This window comes from Xenopus laevis, chromosome 7L, assembly GCF_017654675.1.
Source record: "Xenopus laevis strain J_2021 chromosome 7L, Xenopus_laevis_v10.1, whole genome shotgun sequence".
NCBI classification, from domain to species: domain Eukaryota; kingdom Metazoa; phylum Chordata; class Amphibia; order Anura; family Pipidae; genus Xenopus; species Xenopus laevis.
In genome coordinates, this window is record NC_054383.1 from 34,125,398 (window position 1) to 34,140,662 (window position 15,265).

General features: G+C 38.4%; 1 protein-coding gene across 4 annotated transcripts in view; it reads right to left on the reverse strand.

The window, feature by feature from the left end:
* LOC108696196 (1-phosphatidylinositol 4,5-bisphosphate phosphodiesterase epsilon-1) overlaps positions 1-15,265 on the reverse strand; it is a 186,907-nt gene that overhangs the window by 116,188 nt on the left and 55,454 nt on the right. For all 4 annotated transcript variants that reach the window (XM_018225335.2, XM_018225334.2, XM_041568759.1 and 1 more), the window contains one exon: positions 1,441-1,711. In XM_018225335.2, coding sequence (XP_018080824.1) covers positions 1,441-1,711 — 271 coding nt within the window. The remainder of the gene's footprint in view (positions 1-1,440; positions 1,712-15,265) is intronic.

Genomic DNA, 15,265 nt, shown 5'->3' on the forward strand with positions numbered 1-15,265 from the left:
CCTGGGTTTTAAAGGTCCAAGCAATAATATGCCCCCCAATAATGCCCCTTTCCCCCAAGCTGATGCTATAAATATTTTCATTTGGAAGCCTGGTCTGGAGGAACGCATTCATGGACTTTCATTGTTTTGATCTGGAGTAAAGTAAATACTAGTTTAATCGTGTATTATGTGTGTCCAGGCACATATTAAGACATTACGCAGGAAAGCAATGGAATAGGCAGAGCAGGAACTGTGATTTTTCTAAAAGACTCTGGAAGTATGTTTTTCACAATACTATAATATGTAGAGACAGAAATAGAAAATATCCAAACTAATTTAACATCTGAAAAGCAAGCAAATATAACTGTAAAACATTCAGCACAAAACAACTCCAAATACTTTACATAGGAGTTTTATGTGATAAAAGATTCTCTTTAGATTTCCCTCTGTTTCCCATGTAAGCAGTTTATTTATGTTATGATCTTGAGGACTTGGGTCAGTTAGCACATCTGCAGATTAAAGTGAAGATATATTTTCCATTTAAGATGTCCCATTTCAGATTTTAATGTGACCAAAGGATGGAAAAAGATATTTAGTCTGTTTAAATAATTGTTATAAAGCAAGAATATTCAACCAGTCATATATTTATATATTAAGTATATATTTAAATATATAGGTTTGGCACAAGTCACTAGATCTACTGTAAGGGGGTTATTTACTAAACTCTGAATGCAAAAATCACTAAAAATTCTTTGATTTCTTTTTAGAAAATCGGACTTTTAAAAAATCATGAATTTTTCACAATTTATTAAACCCCAAGGATGGAAAAGTTAGAATAAGAAGATCTGGCATCTCAGACCTGTCAAGGTTGCATATAAGTCAATGGGACAAGTCCCAATGATTTTTTGATGTGCACTGGGTTTCGTGCAATACCCCGAAGTTTTCAGAGTTTTTAGGCAAAAAAAATCTGAAAAAAAACTGAGTTTTCGAGTGAAAAATCCAAAAAAAACCTGAAGATCTGATTTTTTCCCCTGCAAAGAAATTTTGTTGGGAAAATGTAATAATAAATAAAAGTAAAAAACCTGAACGGATTTGATCGGAGTATGCAGCAGAGATACAATCGGACTTTGATAAATAACTCCCTAAATGTTGCCTGTTGTAAAAGCCATGTTCACTTAATAAAGACTTTTAAAATCTGCAATCGTGTACGTTGCTCTGACTTCAACTTTTGCATCCCCGGGACTTTGCCTTATTATCCAACCAGGTGAGAATAACCAAGAGAAAAGCATTAAAGGTCTACAATAATAATCATTTAAATGTGATAAATGTAATATTTCCTATTTAAAATAACTGATGATAGCAACTATGGACTTCACAATAGAGCTAACTGGGGGTAGGAACAGAACCAAATTATTTACTAACTTGACTCTGTGTTAAAGAATAAATAAAATCCTTGCTTACCTTTCAACATTGTCCTTCCAGTTGAGCCAAGAAGTATGTTCAAACCACCACTTCGTGCACCCAAAGATGTAGTTGCTTCCAACAATGCTCCGGTTATAAAGTCTGAAACTGAGGTCCTGTGCAGCGTTGCAAGGAATCCCGAGCGAACATCTTGTCTTGAACATGTGTTATAAACCTTCTGGCCATGAAGTGAGACTGAGATTAAGTGCTTTTCTAGTGGGCATAGAGCAAATTCATCTGTATCATCGACCGCTTGGCCTGCTTTGAAAAACTGTTAGAAGAGAAAAAAATTAAAGCTAAAGTAAAACCAAACTGAAGGGAGCAAAATGTATACAGGGAAGTTGTCATGAATGCTGATGTGTTTTTCTTTCTCTTTACATGACATGTCAAATATTTTTGTAGATATTTGCTGAATTTAACATAAAACATTGCCTGCTACAAAGATAGGAGCATACAAACTCCTGAAGAAAGATATTGGGGAAGAAAGGTAAAGCATGCACTTATTTGTTCTGCACTTCTTTATAGGAAGCACCGTTCAGATTTATACTGAACTAATATTTTATATTAAATTGAGCAAAAAGTTACTAATAAACAAGACACAAAAGACACCCAAATTAACATTGCTTTTTATACGTATAAAAACAAAATATTTACATAATAATACCTAATATAATAATACAGTTCCAGGCTCATGATTGGGTGATTGGTTTTATTTGTTAAAACATTGGCCCCTGACTGATGGGTGTGAGTTTTCATCGTACTGTGCAGTGGCCCATAGATTCCATCTCTCCAAGCTGGAAGCAGTAAATGATGAAAATACCACAATTGCTTCCATATACACATGCAAAATCCCAGTAAAGGTAAGATCTAAAAGCAATCCCCTTATGTAATAAAAGGCATTAAGTTTGCCCCAGTGCAGTGACTAGGGATGTAGCGAACTGTTCTGCGGCGAACTTGTTCGCGCGAACATCGGCTGTTCGCGTCCGCCGCAAGTTCGCGAACGTCGCGCGACGTTCGCCAATAGGCGTTCGCGTCAAAATCGTTCGACCATTCGATCGCTAAAATGGAACGATTTTCGTTCGAATCGAACGATCGAAGCCATTGGATTGAATGAAATCATTCGATCGAATGGCTTCGATCGTTCGATTCGAACGAAAATCGTTCGATCGAACGATTAAAATCCTTCGATCGTTCGAATCGAACGATTTTCGGATGTTCGAAGTTCGCGAACTGTTCGCGAACTGTTCGAATTTTTTGCCGGTGTTCGCGAACGGCGTTCGCGAACACATACTCGGCGGTTCGCTACATCCCTAGCAGTGACCCTTAGAGATGGCGCGAACTGTTCGCCGGCGAACTTGTTCGCGCGAACATCGGGTGTTCGCGCTCGCCGGAAGTTCGCGAACGTCGCGCGACGTTCGCCATTTTGGGTTCGCCATTGTTGGCGCTTTTTTTTGCCCTCTCACCCCAGACCAGCAGGTACATGGCAGCCAATCAGGAAGCTCTCCCCTGGACCACTCCCCTTCCCTATAAAAACCGAAGCCCTGCAGCGTTTTTTCACTCTGCCTGTGTGTGCTGAAGAGATAGTGTAGGGAGAGAGCTGCTGCCTGTTAGTGATTTCAGGGACAGTTGAAAGTTTGCTGGCTAGTAATCGTTTTGATACTGCTCTGTTATTGGAGGGACAGAAGTCTGCAGGGGTTTGAGGGACATTTAAGCTTAGGTAGCTTTGCTGGCTAGTAATCTACCTTCTACTGCAGTGCTCTGTATGTAGCTGCTGTGGGCAGCTGTCCTGCTTCTGATCTCATCTGCTGACTGCTGCAATAACAGTAGTCCTTGTAAGGACTGCTTTTATTTATTTTTTTGTTGTTTTACTACTACTACTACTACTACTATAAGAGCCCAGTGCTATTAGTCTAGCAGTGTTGGGGAGTGGGACTGGTGTGCTAATCTGCTGCTCCTAGTAGTTCAGCAGCACCAACTTTAATTTTTTTTTTTTAATATTCATTTTTTTTTTATTTTACTTTTTTTTATTTTACTACCGCTGTAGTAGTGTATAAGTTGACCTTTTAGGCATTATTTGCCCTGTAGGCATTATTTGCACACTGTTTTCTTCAACCCGCCATCTAGCTGTGTGACCTTGTTCACATTCTGTCTAAATATCCATAATATTACCGTCTCCAGAAAAAACACCGGAGTGACTTTTTTCAAGCAGCCATAATATATTTTACGTAATCCGTATCCACCGCTGTAGTAGTGTATACGTTGACCTTGTAGGCATTATTTGCACAGTGTTTTCTTCAACCCGCCATCTAGCTGTGTGAGCTTGTTCACATTTTGTCTAAATATTGATAATATTATCGTCTCTAGAAAAACCACTTGAGTTACTTTTTTTCAAGCAGCATTCATATATTTTACGTAATCCGTATCCACCGCTGTAGTAGTGTATACGTTGACCTTGTAGGCATTATTTGCACACTGTTTTCTTCAACCCGCCATCTAGCTGTGTGACCTAATGACCTTGTTCACATTCTGTCTAAATATCCATAATATTACCGTCTCCAGAAAAAACACCGGAGTGACTTTTTTCAAGCAGCCATAATATATTTTACGTAATCCGTATCCACCGCTGTAGTAGTGTATACGTTGACCTTGTAGGCATTGTTTGCCCAGTTTTTTTGGCCGCAGCCACTGAAGCACAGAGGCCAGAAAAAATATGCCATATAAATGCTGAAAATAGTCATTTTTTGCCATACGTTGACTCAACGTATATGGCAAAAAATGACTATTTTCAGCATTTATATGGCATATTTTTTCTGGCAACTGTGCTTCAGTGGCTGCGACCAAAAAAACTGGGCAAACAATGCCTACAAGGTCAACGTATGGCAAAAAATGACTATTTTCAGCATTTATATGGCATATTTTTTCTGGCAACTGTGCTTCAGTGGCTGCAACCAAAAAAACTGGGCAAACAATGTCTACAAGGTCAACGTATGGCGAAAAATGACTATTTTCAGCATTTATATGGCATATTTTTTCTGGCAACTGTGCTTCAGTGGCTGCGTTCAAAAAAACTGGGCAAACAATGCCTACAAGGTCAACGTATGGCAGTTGTTTAAAGAGAACAGTAGATTACTAGCCAGCAAAGCTACCTAAGCTAAAATGTCCCTCAAATCCCTGCAGACTTCTGTCCCTCCAATACAGAGCAGTATCAAGCAGATTACTAGCCAGCAAACTTACTATCATCTGTCCCTGAAATCACTAACAGCTCTCCCCCTACACTATCTCTTCCAAGCACACACAGGCAGATTTTTCAGATACATTTTTGCCCTTGATCCCCCTCTGGCATGCCACTGTCCAGGTCGTTGCACCCTTTAAACAACTTTAAAATAATTTTTCTGGCCAGAAATTTTTTTTTTAGATGTTAAAGTTCGCCTTCCCATTGAAGTCTATGGGGTTCGCGAACCGTTCGCGAACCGCTCGCATTTTTGCGCAAGTTCGCGAATATGTTCGCGAACTTTTTTTCCGACGTTCGCTACATCCCTAGTGACCCTTAACAGCCAATAAGGTGTTTGCGTTTGAACAGGTGACCAGTATATGCTCACTGCTGATTGATTGCTATATGAGATTACCCTAGTCACAAAGTTTGCACCTTTATTGCATTTCCCCATAAATCTAAGAAAATAATGTATAAATGACCCTTTCTGAATGCACAAGTCAAACTCTGCAAATCCCATGCTTTTTCCTAATACATTAAAACCTGTAGCCTGAAACAAGTTTGCCAGATGACATAGTAGTTTTTAATGCCACTTAATTCCATGTAACCTAAATAATTTGAAAGAGAACATCAACCTTACGATCCCTCTAGATAGACCTGACATTAATACACCTAACAACAACAGGGACTATTCAATGAAACTGTCGGAAGAGGTGCTGTAATGAGCCTAAATAATTTCATTCCTCTAAGAAAATTGTTTTCAAGTAAATGTATATAGGTCTTCCACTCAGGCTTTAAACATATTTTGCAATCATAAATACGTATACTAAAGATGCAGTGTATAGTAGTAGTTATCAAATCAGTTTAGGCATGCCAGTGATTCTTGAACTAGCAAAAGAAAATACATTTTTTCTTCCTCTTTATTTATATTGGTCCAATACATTTCCATAGCACTTTACAGAGATTTTACATCATTCACAACAGTCTGTGCCCCAGAGGCGTTTTCAGTTTAAAGGAACAGTTCAGTATAAAAATAAAAACTGGGTAAATAGATAGGCTGTGCAAAAAAAAAAAAATTCTAATATAGTTAGATAGCCAAAAATGTAATCTATAAAAGCTGGCGTGACTGGATGTCTAACATAACAGAACAGAACATGCTTTTCAGCTCTCTTGGTGTCCACTGATTGGTTACCAGGCAGTAACCAATCAGAGACTTAAGGGGGGGGGGCACATGGGTCATAACTGTTGCTTTTGAATCTGAGCTGAATGCTGAGGATCAATTGCAAACTCATTGAACAGTAATGTCTAGGGATGGGCAATTTTTTTTGCCTTGTTTCGCCGCGGAAATGACGCCCATAGACTTGTATTGCGTTGTGCATCAAAAATTAAAATGCCGCGCGTCAAATTTTTTTTTTGACGAAACGAAACAGGTCAAATTCGCCCAAGCCTAGTTATGTCCCATGAAGCCCCCCTTCAAGTCGCTGACTAACTAAGAGTTAGAGAGTTGAAAAGCAGGAAGTTGGACTCTGGCTATTATGATATGTTGGTGCAAGGCACCAAGGCTAAGCATTATTCCACTGCGCATTAATCACACAGTGTATATTTTAACTGGGTCATGGGTAGTATCTAGAACTAAAGTTTTACCAAAAGGCTCGTGAGCACCATACAGCCATTCCCCTTCCTGCTGGCTGCATTCCCAGGCTGTGCAGGAGAGCAGGGAACACTCAACACATTGCCTGTAGGATGTGAACCAGTTCTCATCTAGTGAGCAGACAGCAGCTAGGCAGACCTGACAGGGAACTGTCATTTTGTTTTCCTGTGTGGGTGTAGAGCTGTAAATGGTTACGGACATCCTACTGCTAATGCATCCTATCTATTGGGAACTCCAGTTGAGGTGTTTTTATTTGTGGTAGCCCATCCAGTATTTAAATCATCGACCATATAATATTTATAACAGGACGATGAAGGGTGATTCCCAAACAGGATTAATAGGCCCTGGGTGGGAGATGATATTCACCAGGGAGCTGTGAGCATCCCAGTAACTATTAATGCTTCCATCCATGGTTTCCACTTATACTGCAGCATTTTGTGAAAAACTGTATCATTTTGGGAGAACTAATAATTTTACCAGGAAGCCTGACTTGTGTAAACAATCCAACTCTCAATATTGCTTTTTCTCTTTCCATACATGAACACAAATTTTAAATGTTAACTAAACTGTGATATTCAGATTGCAGGGAAATGCCATGCTTTTATAAACGTTGCTTACAGCTGGCCAATCACCAGTGATCCCAAATGGTTGTTTCATGCCATAAAATAAAATCACATTTCTTGACATGGAAATCGTATTGGTTCAAATGGGAGGGAGTTTAACAACTACCTTAAAATCAACTGAAAAAGAATAGGGTTGATACAATTGATTATGCATAAATATGGCCAAATGTCTTGTATTCTTATTATTTTTGTACAAATAGAAGCTTGTCCTAGAGAGCCTGTATTTCCTATAATGCTTTTTATCTCAACCACTTACCACTAGCTGTTCTTGCTGTGACAACTATCGCACATAGTAATAGTTCCTTCCTATGTGGTCTGTTGATCGAATATGGAGCCTAATATCATCAGAGATCAAAAATGTCAAAAGGCAGACAAAGGGAACCAGAAATGACCCCGTCATTTTGCTCACAGCTTGTACAGAGAACATGAAGATATGTCTTATAGCCACGGTATTCTGAAATGACTACAAACCCAAATAATTTGAAATACCTGTAGTTGAGTTTGACAAAGTTCAGAGGATTCTACTGAGAATTGAAATTACATTATATTTACATTTCACACAATTAGTGCAATCCTTGCCATATATAAATATATATAGTTGATTAGAATAATAAGCATATCCATAGCAGTCTCATGAACCTATTCAAAAAGGGGGTTATTTATGAAACTCTGAAAGCCAAAAAACCCAAAAATGTTGTGTTTTTTAGTATACAATCCGAATTTTTAGTAGAAAAGAAATCACAAATCTTTTCAGAATTTATTATACCCCAAGGATGGAAAATGTCTGAATCTGAAAATCCAGCATCTCAGACCTGCCAAGGTTGCATATAAGTCAATGAGAGAAATCCCAAAGATTTTTTGATTTGCGCTGGGTTTCGTGCAATAATCCGAAGCTTTCAGGGTTTTTGGGCAAAAATTTTAAAAAAGTGGACATTTTGGGTGGAAATTCCAAAAAAATCGTATTTTTCCCCGCAAACTAAATTTTCGAGAAAGTTTATAATTAAATAAGCCGAAAAAAACCTGTGCACATTTTTCAGAAAATATTGAAATTAATTTGGACTTTGATAAATAACCCCCACAATCTTGTATTTAGAAAAAGAAATTATGAACAATGAGTTGAAAATCTAAATATAGATGTTGCACTCTAGAGAAAGCATGCAAAAAATGTGGGCTCCGCAGCGCAGAACAAGCCATACTGTCTGCACTAAATGAACGTTTCTGCTAACAGCTATGGGGAAAAATGCATTGTTGACAAAAAAAGGAGACAGTGTTTTCCTGGATGGATTATATATGAATCAAGGGTGTTAATCTAGCAGTGAAGTCTTCAGACTGCCGCCTGAAAATCTGCTCTTTGTGCTACATTTTCCAATACTGTTCATTTTAACAGAAGGCTCTGTTCCTGCACTTGACTCATTTATCTTCAAAATGAAGAATCGGGTTTCAAGCTGTTTTTCTCCATTAATAAAATGAACATTTCCATTTTTGGTATATATATTCCCTGTATACACCCTTTCCTCCTATTACTGTAGCCTAATTGTTTAACCCAAAGAAGTATCAAGAAATCAATTAAAATTAAATGTGAAAACACTCCACATTCCTGCACATTAAAGTCAGGTAGTGATGGACGAATCTGTCCCGCTTCGTTTCACTGGAAAATTTGCGAAACGGCAAAAAATTTGCGACGCATTGAAGTCAATGGGCAGCAAAATTATTTCAACGAGCGTCAATTTTAACACCAGCGACATTTTTTTTATATGCGACTATTTTGTCCAAATGGGCGTCCAAATAATTTTGACGCATGACAATTTTTATGCGCACAACAATAATTTTTGTCCTGGCTAATTTTTGACGCATTTCGAGAACACATTCATGGGCGGCGGAACGCAAAAATTCATGCCTGTCGAATAAATTTTCCAATCACTAAAGTCAGGTACAGTATATAAATGCAACGATGCACAGCAGCACAAGCAGCAATACATATAGTACTGTATATGGGGTACCTACAGCTCCATTTACAGAAGTGCAGATTCACCCTTCCAAAGCATTTCCCATTTTCTACCATAGGCAAGACCATCCCCTGTACCTACTGGAAACATACTTAAAGGAAAACTATACCCTCAAAATGAATACTTAAGCAACAAATAGTTTATATCATATTAAGTGACATATTAAAGAATCTTACCAAACTGGCATATATATTTAAGTAAATATTGCCCTTTTACATCTCTTGCCTTGAACCACCATTTTGTGATGGTCTGTGTGCTGCCTCAGAGATCACCTGACCAGAAATACTTCAACTCTAACTGTAACAGGAAGAAGTGTGGAAGCAAAAGACAGAACTCTGTCTGTTAATTGGCTCATGTGACCTAACAAGTATAGTTTGTTGGTATGTTTGTGAGTACAGTGAACCGTATGATCCCAGGGGGCGGCCCTTATTTTTTTAAAATGGCAATTTTCTATTTATGATTACCCAATAGCACATACTAGTAGAAAAGTATATTATTATGAAAATGGTTTAGTTACATGATGCAGGGTATTACATATGAGCTGTTTTATGCAATATCTTTTTATAAAGACCTACATTGTTTGGGGGTTATAGTTTTTATGAAGTGGAGAGAAAATATTGCCATAACTCATTACAACACTTGATTCCAAGCATTCTCCAGCACTTCCACATGTCAATGTGTCCATCCTGTCTCTTCCGATGTATAGTGCAAAACTGCTGGCACTGGGGAAGCCACTGCCACCCTGGACCTGCTAGCACCTCTAGGGTTACTGTAGCAGGTGCACCAGACTTGCCCCCAATGAACTGGATACAAAAACCATTTTTGAACTAATACCTTCATCCAATTTGTTTCAAAATGCAAGAACAATTGCATCTATTTTGACACATGCTAAGTAACTCATAGCATGGCCACAATTTTTCCAGAGTTACGGAAAAACATATTGCCTTAAGAGTTACAAACATGGTGGGTTTATGTCTGTGTTCACTTCGATGGTGCTTTTTTAAGGCATATTTGTCAAGGAGGGAACTTTTCAGTTTCATTCATTCATAAATATACTACCACAAATCCTGTAGAAATGAATAGAGAGCAGTGAATGTTCACGGTGGTGCAAGGTGGTGAGCTCGAGTTACACTCTTTGATAAATATGCCCCAAAATAATGAACTGAGAAACATTGAGGCATCTGATTTTAAGGGGCAGATTCATTAAGGGTCGAATTTCGAAGTTAAAAATACTTCGAAATTCGACCCTCGAATTGAAATCCTTCGACTTCGAATATCGAAGTCGAAGGATTTAGCGCTAATCCTGCGATCGATCGATCGAAGGATTTTTCGTTCGATTGAACGATTAAATCCTTCGAATCGAACGATTCGAACGATTTTAATCCAACGATCGAAGGAAAATCCTTCGATCAAAAAAAGGTTATCAAACCTATGGGGACCTTCCCCATAGGCTAACATTGACTTCGGTAGGTTTTATCTGCCGAAGTAGGGGGTCGAAGTTTTTTTTAAAGGGAAAGTACTTCGACTATCGAATGGTCGAATAGTCGAACGATTTTTACTTCGATTCGTTCGATTTCGTTCAAATCCGAACGAATTTAACCAATTCGATGGTCGAAGTACCCAAAAAATACTTCGAAATTCGAATTTTTTTCATTCGAATCCTTCACTCGAAGTTAGTGAATCTGCCCCTAAGTGATGGGCGATTCCTTGTTTTACTTTGCCAAAACTTCATGAAACAGTGAAAATTGGCTGAAATGCATTGAAGTCTATGGGCGACAACAGTTTTTTGATGCGTAACAAATTGTTTTGATGCGCAACAATTTTTTTCACCCATTGGAGTCTATGGGTGTCATTTTAATGGCGAAACTTAGTGAAAACTTTCGTTTATCGCTATTGATTTTCAGTATTCTGCGGTTTACCTTCAGACAGACAGCTACGTACTGTATGTGCCCTACAGTGTGACTAATGGGAATAAAATGTCAATTAAGTATAAGCACATTTCCTTTGTACAGCAATGTACATTCTACATTTTGTTACAGAGCAACTGATTACACACCCCTTAGTTCATTTACATGTCCAATGTCCGCCCAATCACTGCACATTAGATTTTGGTATTTAGTGAAAAGTAATGGCAATGTGTGAGATATTTTATGGGTTGAAATGATGTATTTTTTATACCGAACTTACTGCATAGGCCTAGGGCTTCATATTGTGAGCCAATCCATAAATTGAGGTGACATCAGCACAGAGGATCAGAGGAAGATGGGAAGCTGCTAGGGGCATCTTTAGAGGCACAGATATTCACTGCTAAAGGGCTGTAGTCACCTTGGGCTGCTACAGAATCCCAAAACATAATGTGCATAATTTCTTGCCTGCTTCTTTGTAAAATTTTAGTTCTCATTTAATAAATTCCCTCTACAGGGACTAATAAATTGTAGGGGAATTATGTATTCTTGCCTCTCCTCTGTGTTGTTCTGTGTAAGGAGGGGGAGGAGCCCCACTCCTGTGAGCTGACAGGAAGGAAGTGCTGCTGGGAGGGAGAAGAGCAGAGTGAAAGCAAGGCAGGGTTGCCAGGTTGGCAGGTTTCCAGCCAAATTGGGCTACAAATTTAAAGGCCAGGCAGGTTTTGAAAGTACAAACTAGCCAAGGTACGGATTTGGGCTACTTTTTGGGCCTTTGTACTTTTGAAACCAGCCAAAGTTTTTTTGTTGCCCTAATGTGCCAAGCCTATGTCTCCCAATGCATGTTGGTTAATGTAGTTTTTGTTTAACAATTTGTCAACTGCCAAGTTTAATGTAAGACTACAATACTCAGCATGCAATGGGACTGACTTGTGTAGAACCAAACAGTGTAGTGTGGATTCGACACACCCTCCTTTCAAATGGATGTAGATATGCCTGGTGCATGTGGGTGGAGGCTCGGCAACCGCCCAAAGCAATTCTGTCGAAAAAACCTCACGGCACTAAGGTCTACATAAAAATTTCAATCTTTTATTGAAGTGGAGTGCAATGCAACGTTTCGGGGTAACCCCATGCTTGACAAAAGGGGTTACCCAGAAACGTTGCATTGCACTCCGCTTCAATAAAAGATTGAAATTTTCATGTAGACCTGAGTGCCGTGAGGTTTTTTCTACAGAACTGACTTGTGTAGAAGTCAGGAGTTACCAGATTTTGGGCTCTGTACCCCAGTCTCCCGTCCCTTCTTCTGGTGGCTTTTCTCAATTTCAAACAATTTTGTGGCAAAAATCTGCTTGCTACCAAAATGTCTAGAGGTTGACCTGTTTTACCAATATTTATTAAAATTGTATATGTATTAGGGCCTTATGGGGCCCATATATCTCCCGGGCCTCCCTCTGTAGTTGCGCCCCTGGTGAAGGGCGAATCTGTCCCAAATTAATAAAAAATTTAAAAATTTAAAAATTATTTTCACATAAATTCATTTATTTTTTTTAGCCTTTTCTTTACTGCACATGTAGTGCTATTTTGGGCTACTTTTGAAGTGACTCTTGGCTAGTTTTGGGCTGGTTTTGTAGCTGATTTTGGCTGGTTTTGAGAATGAGACCTGGCAACCCTAAAGCAAGGTGCTGTAAGATCCCAGATATCACTGTGTGTGTAAAGTCAGTAGGGAACCTCAGTGGCAGAAAAGAGCGCTCTATATAGGATGCAGAAGGAAAGAGAGTCCTTGTCAGGGCTTTGAAGAAACTGCCATTTATGTGAGAACCCCCCCCCCCCAGTAACTCAGAGATAAAATCATCTGAAACATTATGCAAAGTTGCTCTTTGCTGGCAGGCTGTATGGATCATAGTTATTTAAAGGTACAGTGTTCTGCAAATAAACTCTGGGTGGAGGCACGCTTAATCATAGTGTACCTGCTCTCCCCTGTAGCCGGGACACAGGAAGAAAATCAGTGCTATATTACCTGCAGTAGCAGAATAGGACTATAATAGTCATATGTACACAATGTAATGCGTTGAGATAAAGCAATACAAGCTGTTAAATGTCAATTTAAAAGTCTCAGATGGCTAACCTTTACTACATAACAAAACATTCTATTCACTCTATCTAACAAATTACTTCGCTTTTATATTCAACTATTACTCTTCCCACACACTAGATAAATTCCTAGCATGGCACCTCTGGCTTTTATTTTAAATAATAAAATGAGAAATCTATAACTTTTTTTTTACTTTGCTTCTTCTATTGCTACTTCAGATCTTAAAATGGAGTAGCTTTGTATTTTCAGTGTCAAATAAAGTTTAAATGAAGTACAAACATCTCCTTTAGATTTGATACAAGACTTTCTGGGGGAAGGTTTGAGCTCTCAAACAAATTCATATGCATAATGGGAGCCTGTTTCCCACCATTAAAATAGACAGCCCCATAACATGTATTTCGTATATGCAGTAGTAGTATTATTATGATTCCGTTAGTACATAAATAATAACTCTTATGTCAAATTGAAATCTGTTTGATATTTCATTTACTAAATGAATCCCCAAGTGTTTGTCCAACAGAATAAAAGTCGAGCTTCATGGCACAGAGTGAAAGTGATAAAACCGTTGCATTTAGTCCTTTGGATTCCAATTGCTAAGTTCCTTCTGCTCTGGTTGGGAGTGAAAACCTGAACTCACAGCATTTCTCAGTTTATAGAAGTGGGCAGATGAAAAAGAAAAATATAAAAACATGTACGCCATCAAAAAATTGACTGTGAAAGTCTGCTTTAAAAAATCAAAGCATAATAACTGCCAGCAGGAGTTCATATCTTCCATCATTCATCCGCCATGTAGCTTGGGAAATTATAATGATTGGTAAAGATTGTGAGTTACTAAACCGTTGGCAATGCTATGGAATAGTACTGCTGCCTTACAGTCTCAGCCCAGTGAGTGTAAGGTTTATACACTTTTGTTTTCTTAATCTGGGTTTCCTTCAGGTGTCCAAATTCTACTAGTATTGGCAGATTAAAAATCTTATTTTAGGTTTATTTCATGTTTAAATGATTTTTTAGCAAACATTTGGAGATCCAAATTACGGAAAGACTACTTATCCAGAAAACCCCAGGTCCCAGGACAACAGGTCTGTTACCTGTAATAAATGAAAAACACAAGGGTGGTTGTAATGGGATTCTAACGCTTATAGTATAGTTGACATGGAAATGCTATGGATTCAGCTAGATTTTTCCAACACACCAAAGGGGAAATTATTAATATTCATGTCCTGTCCCTATGTTTTGTAATGTATCCTTTGCAAATGGATAAATTAAAACACGTGTCGGAGTCACATGTTTATGACCCATAATTGATAAACATAAATAACAAGGTGCATGCCTTTGTAAACACAATATAATATTCCCACTAATTACCTTTGGTCATATTTTTAATAGGCTGGCACCCCCCTTGCGTGGTTGCATTTTCTTACCAACGCTTTGGACTTATAGGTGGGCCCTTCCCTAACATGTGGCACAACCCTTCCCTTCTTTTCAACTGTATTTTTATGTAATTCCCTTAGTTTACTTCTTTGTCTAGCCCGCCCTTATTTTGGGTATCTGGGTTGATGTTCATGGAACCAAATATTACAGCAAACAGCTGTGTGCTGTACAGTACATTCTGTGATATAGTGGCTAAAGTTGAGAAGAAAACTCCACAAAGAGTTCAGTCACACTTACATTTCATCAGTATATTATAATTTTGGAACTTTTATGGAAATTACATAAATAATATTAATGATCCATGTTCCAACATTTCGACTGAGTTCAATTATTGAGTGACATTGTTTTTAAATTTGAATGAATCCATTATAATAAACAGTTCATTAATGTTGTAATATCAATTGGTTTCTGTAGGCACACAGCCAAAGTCTAACAGCTGAACCGGCAGTGAGTCTTTTCCACACGCAAAAAACTGCCCAGTAGAGCAGGGGAAATGCAGAAGCATGGGCAGGTAATCAGCAAGACCTTGAATAAGACTGCCAATCAGAAGAATTAAATGAATACATATCTATGGCTAATGGCACACAGACAGTTGCCAATCAATAGGAAGCACTGTGTCCTATAATTAGATTTTAGATTCGGTTTAGCGACTTTGGAAAAAGAATGAACGTTTTTTCATTTTAGCCGGCGCAGAGTCAGGGAAGGTGTCTGGGAAGATTGGTCGCCGCAAAAACGAGGCGATTAGTCGCCAGGCAACCAAATATCCCCAAAACGCCCTGTGTGACCTGACCCTAAAGAACTTTTTACAGTTGTTTATATCATTTGAAACACATACAATTTGACTCCAAAAAGAGACAAAGTATGTACAACATAAAACATAAACTGCTTGGTCTGTAATCATTTACCAGAA